General features: G+C 39.1%; 1 protein-coding gene across 2 annotated transcripts; it reads left to right on the forward strand.

Annotated features, from left to right (window-relative positions):
• Window positions 1-9944, forward strand: thap12b (THAP domain containing 12b). 2 transcript variants are annotated; one of them, XM_079822614.1, is made up of 5 exons: window positions 1-256; window positions 3056-3176; window positions 3285-3392; window positions 4340-4376; window positions 7390-9944. In XM_079822614.1, the coding sequence occupies exons 1-5, from the start codon at window positions 168-170 to the stop codon at window positions 9279-9281; spliced, it is 2247 nt and encodes a 748-aa protein (XP_079678740.1). In that variant the 5' UTR covers window positions 1-167; the 3' UTR covers window positions 9282-9944. The 2 variants fall into 2 exon arrangements, with proteins under 2 accessions (XP_079678740.1, XP_079678741.1); XM_079822615.1 differs by having other exon boundaries at window positions 7-363; window positions 7390-9938.
• The last annotated feature ends 2690 nt before the right edge of the window (window positions 9945-12634 follow it).

Here is a 12634-nt window from a genome sequence, read left to right on the forward strand (position 1 = left end):
GGGATCGAGACGAATTGCATTGTGGGTTGGCACGTCAACAATACTGGTGCTTCATACTTGCGCGCCTTGCTCATTTCTGTAATGTTGCAGTTATTTCATTAATGACCTAATAACTAATAGAGTGGCTAGAAGGCTTTAGAAAGTTTTCATCAGACATTCAATGCACAATGCCAAATTTTTGCGCCGCTCCGAACTGTACCAGGAAAAGCACTCAGTCCGATTTGGCTTTCTTTAGATTTCCAAGGGACCCGGAGAGGTATGACTTTAAAAAAAAAAAAAGCTTAATAACATTTTCACTGCCGTTTTGTGTTCAAATGCAGTTCATTTATTCTGCCGACTGATATGAAACTATTCTTGGGAACGGTAAGCCAAAGTTGCACCTGCAAGTTACTGATGTTTTCTCAGTGCAGTTCGTGCATGTGGACACAATATGACTCTTACAAGTGCGACTAACTCCTATTTACAGTCTCTCTGCGTCCATGTGATGTCTTTTGCTGTTATTTGGTGAATAACTCGTCAACAGAGTTTAAGTACCTACTAGTGAAGGAAGAGAAGACAGTACATGTGCTTCTGAATTCCTCTTACTCTTTAACTAAACCTTTTTTCATATTGAATATATCTAGGGGGAAAAAAAGAGTACAAAATTGTACCTTTTAAGGTACAAGTGGCCGTCACTGGGGTGGTACCCTTAAAGGGTACATTTTTGTACCTCCAAGTCAGGGGTAGGCAAGTTCGGACCTAGAGAGCTGATGTCCTGGAGAGTTTAGCTCCAACCCTACTAAGCCACTACCGTATAAAACTCATGGCTCCCAGCATGCATTGCAGCATTAAATATGTCACCACTGTTGTGATTCATATGCTGATTCTTGATATCTGTGTGCATCTAAACTTTACCCCCTTAAAATGTATTTAAAAATCAAAATTCAGAATGTCTGATCTGTGGCAAGAAAGTATTGTTGGTGAATATTTATTAACATTTTTAGTTTTAGCTTTTGATTTGAACAGATTATGTTTTGTTAACACTGTAACAAAAACCACAAACTCACAGAAAAAGCCAAGAGTCAAACTGCCCAACTAAAGGACACACTGACATTTTCAATAAAGCATCAACATCTAAACCTCTGTTAATTCTCAATAATAGCTTCTGTAGATGTCTTTCAGGGTTGGAGCCAAACTCTGTAGGACCGAACTTGCTTACCCCTGCTCTAAGTAGAGGAAAACAATGGTATAATTGTACCCATTTGTGTACCTTTAAAGGTACAGTTATATGTTTTGTTCCCCAAGCAACAAAATTGTACTTCCACTGTACCTTTTTTTCTGAGATTGTAGGTAGATGAGATCCTCCTATATATTTGTAGCGTAACCAATATTTACTTAAGAATATATTAAATATGCTTGTGGGTCATTCCATGTCAAATCAACCAAATTTTGGAAACTTCCCTGGCTCATATTTTTTCTGAAGAAAGACAACGATAAATAGCGATTAAAGCCAAAATGTTAAATGCCGTGGATGTAATCCACTGTTTTGTAGAAGGGGATCAAAATGACAATTTTCACCTGAGATTTAGAGCCAACTTACAGGGGGTAAAAATGATTTTAGGAAGATGGCAGCATCATTATTTTATTTTTTCACAGAGATTGGTTGAAAAAAAAAATCTGTTGACTTTAGCAATCTTTGTTGCATTATATGCCGACGGTAACAGTTCAAAAATGGGAAAAAGCCAGAAGTTTTCATCCCTGTAACTCAAGACGTATTACAGATATCCTTTTATATTTAGTTTTTTAACAAACATTTCTTTTAGCATCTTCATTCTAAAGGTTACATATGATACAATGCCAGAGATATGGAGATCTTAATGCCGCCCCTTGAGTAAATTGGTCAATTGTACACATTTTCAGTGGCTAGGAACCAAATGTGGGTCATGTTGCATACAGTTAATACTTTTTTTCTTTTAAAGAGGAATATCTGAACAACATAATGTTGAAACTAGCAAGGTATCTCGTTTTTTTTTCTATCAACACAATTGCGTAGAATATACCTGAGTGCCATTAATATTGTTTTATAAAACATTGCGTGCCTGTCACTCAAATAAATATTAAAGATAACTCAATCTGATTTTAGATTCTGCTTCTTAACAAACTTTTCTTTTGGAATCTTCATTTATTTTCAATGCCCTGTATGCTTCAATCTCATAAATTTGGGCATCTCAATGAATGCGCTTCATGTTCAATTTGTTGTATTTTACCAATTTTCAATGGTCAAAAACCAAATGAGGTTCACTTTGCAAAAACAACTGAAATGGTCAAGTTGAGGTACATTAACTTGCTCTCAAATGTGTTTTTAGGAATCTATATTTGAATCAGTTTCAAGGATATTTGAAAGAAGGATTTTGATCATTTTAACAGCTTCTGAAGCTAGCAAGAGGTCAAATACGCAGAATACATGTTACCACATTGACTTCCCAATTATTAAGGTATCTTTAATAAATCTTGAATTACAGGCATAAAAACTTGGGGCAAAAAACACGTGATTTTTCCCATTTTTGAACCGTCACTGTTGGCATATAATAAAACCAAGATTGCTAAAGTCAACATATTTTACTAATAGACCTACCGTTCTCTGTGTAAAAATAAAATAAGGAGGCTGTACCCAAAGTCATTTGTACCCCCTGTAAGTTGGCTCCAAATCTCAGGTGAATATTGGCAAAATAGTGGATTACTTAGTAAATACACATCCATGACATTTAATGTTTTGGCTTTCTTTTTCATTTATGTATTTCTTTCTCCAGACAAAAAATGATCAAAATCAAAATGTTTAGCCGTGGAACTCTGGTTGGTGTTTGCCTCTCCTAACTTACCGAAATCCTAACCTGTCACACTTTGAAATGCAAAAACATACTGTTAATCAAATCCAGTGTTTGTATTGGAGAAGGAAAATAAATGTGCTGTAGTTTTCATCAACAAAACATTTTCATATAAATGTCACACCGTATCAATGATCAGTGTTTTGCAAGAAATGAGTAAATCTTAACATGTTTGTTGTTGTTTTGCACAGATGTAGGTTGTGGGTGGAGAACTGTCGGCGTGCAGATCTGGAGGAGAAAACTCCCGATCAGCTGAACAAGCACTACCGACTGTGTGCAAAGCACTTTGAGCCTGCCATGATATGCAAAACTGTAATGCAAACATTTTCAACATTATTCACTGTAATGAGTCATCTGAACGTTTTATCATTTCATCTAAATAGCTACAATTCTTTGATTTTCTTTTTCTTTGTTTTTCAGAGTCCTTACAGGACGGTACTAAGGGACACTGCCATTCCCACAATTTTTGATTTAACCAGCCACCTGGGCAATCCTCACAGCAGACATCGCAAACGCATCAAAGTTCTGGTAGAATACTTTTTTTTTTTCAGGTGTTCTCGTAAATATTAATATTCTACCAATCTCCTACATTCCTTCTAATCTACATCATAATAACTCTGACTATTTTCAGTATCATATTTCACATTTTTTAGTTATAAGCAGGGCCACACACGGAATCTGGACTATTTTGTGATTTCTACGCTGAATTTTTATTATTACAATACAAATCCACGTAGAACAACTTGTTTTTTAAACAAAGCTAGATCTCTCTTATAGTACATCCACTAAAAGATGGAGAAAGTTGTATTGTACTCAAATCATTAAAAAACAATTCATATCATTCAACAATAGAGATAAATAAATAAATAAATAAATACCTACTAAATTAAATAAATTAACTATTTTTAATAGGTATAAATAAGTAATTTTAGCAGACAATTGATGTTTCCTTAACTCCTCCGTGGTCAATTTTATTTTAGACCTTTGAAAATATCACTCTCACAAAAAAAGTCACATCAATAAGCCTACAACCCCTCACAATCACACATGCGATTGTGTATTCTTCTCAAATGACGGGCACTACAATCTGTTGAGTTTTCTGCGGAAGTCTGCGCACACAGATTCTGCGTGGGCCTGGTGATAAGTCAGTAAATATAACATTATAAACCAGCACAATAGTTATTCTATATTTCTTATATATTAGGTAATTGTATATTTAACATCTGGTAGCACTTTATTTAACAGTCCTGTTCCCCATGTAAATATGATGTACTTGTTATAATAATTACAATAACTGGGTAATAACTAGATACTAACCCTGAACCTATCCCTAAACCTAACCTTAACCCATGTAGTTACCTTATATTATTACCCCATACTTTCTTAGGTAAGTACACACAAGTGCACATACTGTAAAATAAAGTGCAACATAACATCTAATATAAAATGACACTTTCCATTCCTGTTTTCCTCAGACAGATGAAGAGGTTCGGAAAATCAAAGAAAGACGATGTAAGTAAGACATAAATGATTATTACATGGCTTTGTATTTGATTCTGATTGGTCAATTGCAACATTCAGCGGTGAGATATTTTTAACTCTTTTCACCGCCTGCAGTTTTTGGAAAAAAGTTGCCACCGCCAGCATTTTTTATAATTTTCACACCATTTTCATGTCCCCCAGAATATTTTGTTGTATGAATTCTGTATGTAATGTTGAATGCTGTTTTATTCTAGCTTAATGCTTTATTTTATCAACACTTGAATGTGGGCAAGTTTCGTTAAAAAAAGCAACATTGAGCAAAAAGCTGAGGAAATCACATTTGTGTTTAAAGGCCTGTGCACGCGCTTATTGCCAGTGTTTTTCGGTGCGTCTTTGTGTTCGCACCCAAGCGATTTTCACTGGCGATGCGCCGAGTGAACGTGCAAATTCAGGAGATGGCACTCCCAGTACACAAGCTGGTGCTGCAGCACTTTACGCTTCTGACACTCGCTTGTCACACAGAAGAAGAGGAGAGACAGTATTTACGTGCTTGCCAAATCCATTCACACACTTTTTGCTAACTGGCAAGCAGCATTAGCAGCTCATCTTCTTCTTTGTCTACTTACTTCCTCTTCGTTGTATCAGTGTGTGCTCGGCAAGACTGTTTTGTGCTTGAGCGCCACCAAGTCTTGTTTTACTGTCACTTTAGCAGCTACAGGCATGTGAACAGAAGCACGGATCTCATTGGTCGGACAGTTTTTAACCCGCCGCGTCAAAATAAAAAACAACGAACCCGAGGCGTTCTTTTTAAATGACGCTTTTACGGCTGGCGTTTTGCGCGTCGGTGTGCACCCTCACATTGGCGCCCTTTGTTTAGTCACGAGGCGTTAAACGTCGGCGATAAACGCGCACAAAAATCGTCCCGGTGTGAACAGGCCTTAAGACTATGTCTGTATGGGATTCAGAACAATGATCAAACACAGATGGAGTAGATCGAGTCCATCAACATCCCCAAAGCTTCACAGTCCTGTAGCTCGCCCTGGGTCGACATTTCATTCAGTAACATTAGGCAGTTTTGATTTATATGATGTTTAATGTTGATCACATTATTTTAGATATGCATCTGCTTAAATATGCTGTCGCTTGTTTCTGCCTCGTCTTCACATGTGTTTTGATCAGATTCAGTACTCTTTCAGAAGATGTGTCATAGCACCCCCTACCGTATAACAGTGGAAACACGGAAAGCCAGAAAATTCTGTCAATGGCAGGGAATAAGTTAAAGGTCCCCTTCTTCGTGATCCCATTGTTCAAACTTTAGTTAGTGTGTAATGTTGCTGTTAGAGCATAAATAATACCTGTAAAATTATAAAGCTCAAAGTTCAATGCCAAGCGAGATATTTTATTTAACAGAAATTCCCTTTCAAAGCCTACAGCGAACGGCCGGCTTGGACTACATCCTGGTACTTCCTTCTTTAATTACGTCAGTAGAACAGTAGAACAGACTAACCTCCGCCCACAAGACTATGCGCAAAAAGGGGGCGCGGTCTTGTTGCTGTCCCACGTGGAGAAGAGGATGTGTCGCGTGGAGAAAAGGAAGTGTTGCGTTTGACTGTGTTTGTCGCCATGTCGTCGAGACGCTGTTATTTTCCTCCCGGAGTCAAATCACCTTTGTTTGGCTTTCCCAGGGACGCTGTAGAGATCATTAAGCGCGCATATATCTCCCGTTAAGAGGCGTGACCTTTCCACGTGCGCTAAGCTGCTGTCGAATCACAACACAGGACCGTGCCACGTTCGCTAAGCTGCTGTCAAATCACAACACGGGAAGCGCTGGCACAATCAGAACTCGTTACGTATTTCTGAAGGAGGGACTTCATAGAATAAAGGAAGTCATCAGCCGTTTTTAGGACAGTGAAAACAGCAGTATACAGATAAGTAAATTGTGTTAAAAATACTGTTTTTTTTTACACACGAAACATGAACACATGTTATATTGCACACTGTAAACACAATCAAAGCTTCAAAAAAACACGAAGAACGAGACCTTTAAATTTTACTGTTAGGGATGCACCGATACCATTTTTTAAGGACCAAGTATGAGTACCGATATTTATTTATGTTTTGGTACTCGCCGATACCTATACATTTATTAATTTACTTTTATTTTTATTTTTTTGTTCTTTCTTTTTTTTTTGGTGATGTGGCAGTTTTTCAAGCACAACACAGTGAACGTAGGACAGCTTTATTATTACTCGAATTGTGTGCTTATCACAAACTTAAAGCACAAATTTCAGTGTCCAATAGCCTTCAAAGGGCATAATTACCATTGTCATTAAAAAAAGCATGCAGTTTGCAATGTGTGGGTTGTTGTCATTAATTTTGAAGTATTTCCACACCCCTGAGGCTGACATTGTGTCTGCTGCTGCCGCCGGTGTCTGTTTTCTGTCAGTTCCGTCACTTGAGGTATCGGTCTTTGTTATCGGGGGGTGTTTTTATGAGTACAAGTACATGAGCTTGGTATCGGTGCATCCCTATTTACTGTCATCAATGGCAATGTTGATATCACTGCTCTTTTGTGCATTTGTGCAAGTGAAAGTGAAATATTGTTACAGTGGTTTTCTTTTTGCTAGGCCAATTACTTTGTTGGTTGTAATGGCCTGTATAAGATAATATACAAGAAACATTTCAACGTGTTTGTTTGGATCAACGATGGGGATTTATTTTGTAATCTCAACCGGTTGACTCTACATTAACCCTGAGTTAAAGGGATAGTTCACCCAAAAACTAAAATCTTGTCATCATTTACTCACTTTACTGAGTCTCTTTCTTCTGCTGAACTCAAAAGAAGATAGTTTGAAGAATGTCAGAAACCAGACAGTTGATGGGCCCATTTTTTGTTCCTAGTACTATGGAAGTCAACACTGTTTGGTCATTTTTGGGGTGAACCATCCCTTTTAACTATTCTGTTTTTAGGACTAGGTGAAACAATTAAAAACACCGCAATAAATGATCATTGCTTTGAATGTTTGTGTCTCTATCTCTTTAGTGGAGTCTTCAATTGACCAACTGCTCTTGAAAAAAGACTGTGATACTCCGGACGACAGCGAGACCACTGACGACGTCCCTCAACTGACAGCCGAACAGAAAGACCTGAGAGAGTTCTTGAGATCTACGTTTGAAGTCATGGTTTTGATAGGAAGACAAAACTTTCCGTTTAGTTGCAATGCAAGAGAAGACGAAATTCGCTCTAAGGAGGCGGAAAGTCTCTTTACAACAGGTACCTTTCAAGCGCTAATTGAGAACCGTGTCAATGCGGGCGATGAGTTTCTTCGAAGGAGGTTTGAGGCAGCGCCTGTTAATGAGGACTATTGCCCAGCCGTTCAGCAGAGGCAGCTGCTGGAGGTCTGCGAGAAATGCGTCCGAGAAGAGATCCTTCAACAAGTCCGAGAATGCCGCTTCTTTTCGATCGTCACAGGGGAGTTAGTGGACTTCCCAGAGGGAGAACACCTGCCTGTGTTCCTGCGCTTTGTAGACCAAGCCAACACTCTTAGGGAAGAATTCATAGAGTTCCTCTCATTCGAAGGAGAGGAGGTTGCCGTCGCTGAGAGATTGGAGTCTCAGTTGACGAAGGGATGGGGCCTAAGTATGGAAGACTGCAGAGGACAAGCACATGCGGGGTCTGGTATACTTGGAACTAAGATGAAGGTCATCGCTGCCCAGCTCAAGGAGAAATATCCCATGGCGGTGATCACGCCCACGTCCACCTGTGCACTTAATGTTCATCTTGCTAATGGCATGCCGCTGACCGGAGTGCAAGTCGTGATGTCCGTTCTGAAAAAGACGAATGCATTCTTTAAAACCTCTCCGTTGCTGCAGACCGAACTCGATAACGCCATCTCCATTCTGTGTCAAGGAAACACGGAAAAAGAAAGCATTCTCAAAGAGGGCTCGCGCTCCACCTGGACCGATCTTCATAATGTGTTTGAGATGGCCGTCGATCTGATGGAGCCGCTTCTGCTGTGCATGGACAGCATACATGACAACGAGGATCTGAAGTGGAACGACCAAGTCACCAATGATGCTTACGCCATTTCAGAGGCCGTGGCGGACTTTGAGTTCATCGTGACGTTGGTTATTTTGAAGAACGCCCTGTCTTTCACCAGGGCTTTTGGTAAGAACTTACAAGGAGAGACCATCGATGTGTTTTTCGCTGCCAACAGCCTAACAGCCGTACTGCATTCATTGCACGAGGTATCGGACAATCTGGAAGTGTACCACGAATTCTGGTTCGAAGAGGCTGTCAGTTTGGCCACTTCAATGGATATCCCGGTCAAAGTCCCGAGGTTGTTTCTTCGGAAGCAACAGGCGGTAGAGACCGTGGAAATACAGACGGAATCGTTCTTTAAAGAGTATCTTACACTGCCGGTTATGGAGTACATCATGCAGGAGGTCACGGAGATCTTCTCTGAGAATCATCTCAAGGCGCTCAAGTGCTTGTCTCTTGTCCCCGCGGTCATGGGACAAATGAGGTTCAATACTTCCGAGGAGACCCATGCGGACATGTACAGGAGCGATCTGCCCCATCCGGACACGTTGCCGGCTGAGCTGCATTGTTGGAGGATAAAATGGAAACACAGAGGCAAGGAAGTAAGCTTGCCGTGCACCATTCACGAAACCCTTCAACACTCCGACGTGAAGTTCTTCCCGAATGTTAATGCGTTTTTGAAAATATTAGCCACGTTGCCGGTGCTGAAGCTTGATGGAAGTCACGGTGAAACTGCCCAAAGACGCTTGCAGGCTTACCTCGCAGACACTGCGGTGAACCAGAGGTGTAAGAATCTGGCTGTGCTGAACATCAATTACCATATAAAGACAGACCTGGAAGAAATGGTTCAGTGCTATATCAAAAGTTACCCAGAAGAAAGTGAAAGGGATTAACCGGTAAAGACTCGCCAAGTGTCGACTGCAAAAATATTTGAGCTGGAAATGTAATAAGTTGTGAACTGTTTTTCGTAACATTTTGTAAGTTCCCTTTGCTTTTCGTCATGATGCCAATAGTTTACTTTCATGTCTTTTCCTCCCCTGGAGAAATATAAAACTATTTTTACATTTGTGAGGACCGTCTAAAAGATTCACCATGCAAGTATCTACAACAAGATGTGTTCTTGCATGGTTTTGTGTGCTTGACACTCTAAGGTGAAGCTGGACTGATAAAAAAAAAACTACAAGACAAGTTTGTGTTTGTATAAACTGGTCCAAAGGGTAAATAAAATAAAAGCACTTTTGATGCTTTCTTCGACAATGATGTCATTTCTTTGTACCACCACAGTCATACACTATTGCAGTTATTGTACATATTTACTTGGTAACACTTTACAGTAAGGAGTTAGTTAACATTAGCAAAACATTTGTTACAGTATTTATTATTCTTTGTTAGAATTACTTAACAAAAGTCCATTAAATAAAATTGAAGGTACTTTTTATTTTAACATATTAGTAAAGGTTGAAATTAAAATGAACTAAGATTAATAAATGCGTTAGAAGTGTTTTTCATTGTTAGTTCATGTTAAATAATGTAATAAACCAGTAAATGAAGCCGTTCAACCGCATTTGTTCTATTATTACTCCAGTCAACCAAACACTGTTTTGCATAGAAATACAGTTGGTTTAAAACGGTGTTGCTTTTTAGATCACGTTTGTGTTTTCATTGCACTTTAACGACGCACATGTACTGCTTCAAGCAGACTGCATTCTGCCTTCTATTGAAGGCTTTCTTTTGTCTGGCTATCACCAGACTAAGCTCAATCTTTTAAGATTGAACATTAGTCTGCGAAGTCTGCTCTGTGTTTTCTCCAGCACAAGAGGCGTGATCAATGGGCATAGTTCAAATGACTCTGTACGCAATTGGATAGTCCTTCAACCAATCAGACCAACGATCCACCGCTCTATCCGTCATCGTGTTAAACCCGCCAATAGCGCGCCAGGTGGATAAGCCAGTTTGTGATTGGTCCCCGCAAATTTGTAACAGAAGTAGGATAGAAATATGTACAGGTTTCCGGCCTGAGCTGCAGAGCGAAATCAAATCGCCGCTACATCAGACTAGGTTTACCCAGTCTAGGCTCTCTTTTTTGTACGCAACATTGCCAGCCTGACAAGCCAGACCCACATCAAGATGTTGGGTCTGGAAACCGAGGGGCGGGATAAACGGTTGTCTTTCAAATTCCCTCTTCATGCAATTGGATAGTGCCATGAACGCCACAACCAACCAGAGCGAAGAAGAAGGTGAGCCGAGCTAACATAAGTTGATAGACTTTCGCCGTATCCGGTCGGCAAAACTTCGAACATATCTTCTTTTTTTAAGAATGACTTCAGTGCCGTTCTTTGTTCTTTTCTCAAAGAAAAGCTTAACTCCAAGTCTTCCAGAGTCGCGGCCAAAGCCGATTCAAAAGACACTGTTCGCCAGCTTCTTTGTTTACAAGTAGCAAGCAGAACCTCTGCAACTCTGCCGTGACGTGCCGTCATTATGTTAAGCCCGCCCACCAACTCTACACACGCTGTGATTGGCCTGACCAGAGTTTGGTTTTTCCAGCTCTCAGGTCTACCGAGAGTTGCTAGACCACACTCGTGGCAAAATACATTTTCTACCGCTAGGGTCGTCTAGATTTCTAACATTGCAACAAATTAGTGCAACCAAAATGGTTCTGTTTTGTGATCTCTATGGCTTTATCAAGCTCACTGTGACAGTTTATTTGACAGTACATGATGGTTTGGATGGTAAATATGTGGCTTCATTTCTGCTATCCGTCGTATGTGAAAATGAGTGCTGTCAGCATTAAAGGGATAGTTCACACAAAAATGAAAATGCTGTCATCATTTACTCACTCTCAAGTTGTTCTAAACCTGTTTTTGTCTTCTGCTGAACACAAAAGAAGATATTTTAAATGTCGGTAACCAAACAGTTGATGGACCCTATTGGCTTCCATAGTATTTTTTTCCCTACTATGGAAGTCAATGGGTCCATCAACTGTTTAGTTCCCCATATTCTACAGAATATCTCTCTTTGTGTTCAGTAGATGAAAGAAATTCATGTAAGTTTGAAACAACTTAACTTGGTATTTACTTGGTGAGTAAATGATGACAGAATTTAAATTTTTGGGTGAACTATCCCTTTAACGCATACGATTAATTATTCAACGCAATTACCACAGCATCCATTTTTATGTCATAATTTGGCTAGCGTTACATTATATGATCTCGCTCTTATTCATGCAAATGCTTTTAAACCATTCAAGTGTGACAAGACAAAAGAGAACGCGCTGTCTGTGAATGTCCTGTCTATGTGACACACACACGACGCACAGAAAGACACACTTCTGTATCAATTGAGTTGCGCTTGTGTTGTTTCGCGCTTGAACAAACAACACACAATTATGCCAACATTTTCATCAAGACATCAGTAGCAGTATTAGTATCAGTGATACTGGCCTTCATTCATAAGAAGATATTAAAATATACTGTCTTTGTTTTGTTCTATATTCATTTATTCACAATCACAGAAAAATTTGTGATTAATCTACTTAATTTTCTTAATCGTTTGACTGCACTAGTGAAAATACATCAGCATAGCGTGTTTACATTATGCCTACTTAAATCATATTTGTCTTTCATAATATGCATAAATGCTATAAAACCTATTTGCAATGTAAGTTCCAAATGCATAAAAAAATAGTAATGTTTTATATTGCATGAATAACATCTGTTGCTCTTTGTATTTTGAGTTGATTCCACTTTTTTCCTCAAGAGAGCAGCATTTGTATACAATCCTGCCAGTTGGAACTGGTGTCTACAGATGGGTGATACAATTAGAATAAAAATACTTATGCATGGGAATTTGCAAAAAATTATAAAACCACCAAGGAGCTGCTGCCTATTTAATGCAAATCTCAAATAGATAGCACTTATAGCACACAGGAAAATTCAAGTGGATCCATGCACATGTGAATTTAAAACATGAAAAAACAGCAACTTTTGTACTGTCATACTGTCTTATCATCTGCTGATTAGAAGAAAAAGGCAAAAGAGCAGAAATTTGAGGATACTGAACAGCAGGCCAACGTGTGCATGCTATATCCTCCCATCCAAAAACTCCATTTGAAAGGCTTGGTTTCTGATATCAGGTTTTTCCTCACTTGTCACTTTGGACAATTTTACTCTACTTGTATAATTTCTGACATGATATTTGAATTGAGGTTAGGTGTTATACTGTCCAGTTTGGCCATGCAATGTTTAGC

Source organism: Gobio gobio (genome assembly GCF_949357685.1).
Source record: "Gobio gobio genome assembly, chromosome: 8".
Taxonomy (NCBI): domain Eukaryota; kingdom Metazoa; phylum Chordata; class Actinopteri; order Cypriniformes; family Gobionidae; genus Gobio; species Gobio gobio.

Excerpts from the sequence above, each read along its gene's own strand:
- thap12b (XM_079822614.1), top strand. The coding sequence starts at position 168 with ATGCCAAATTTTTGCGCCGCTCCGAACTGTACCAGGAAAAGCACTCAG. Across the intron at positions 3,177-3,284 it reads CTGCCATGATATGCAAAACT|AGTCCTTACAGGACGGTACT; the intron begins GTAATGCAAACA and ends TTTGTTTTTCAG. Across the intron at positions 4,377-7,389 it reads GAAAATCAAAGAAAGACGAT|TGGAGTCTTCAATTGACCAA; the intron begins GTAAGTAAGACA and ends CTATCTCTTTAG.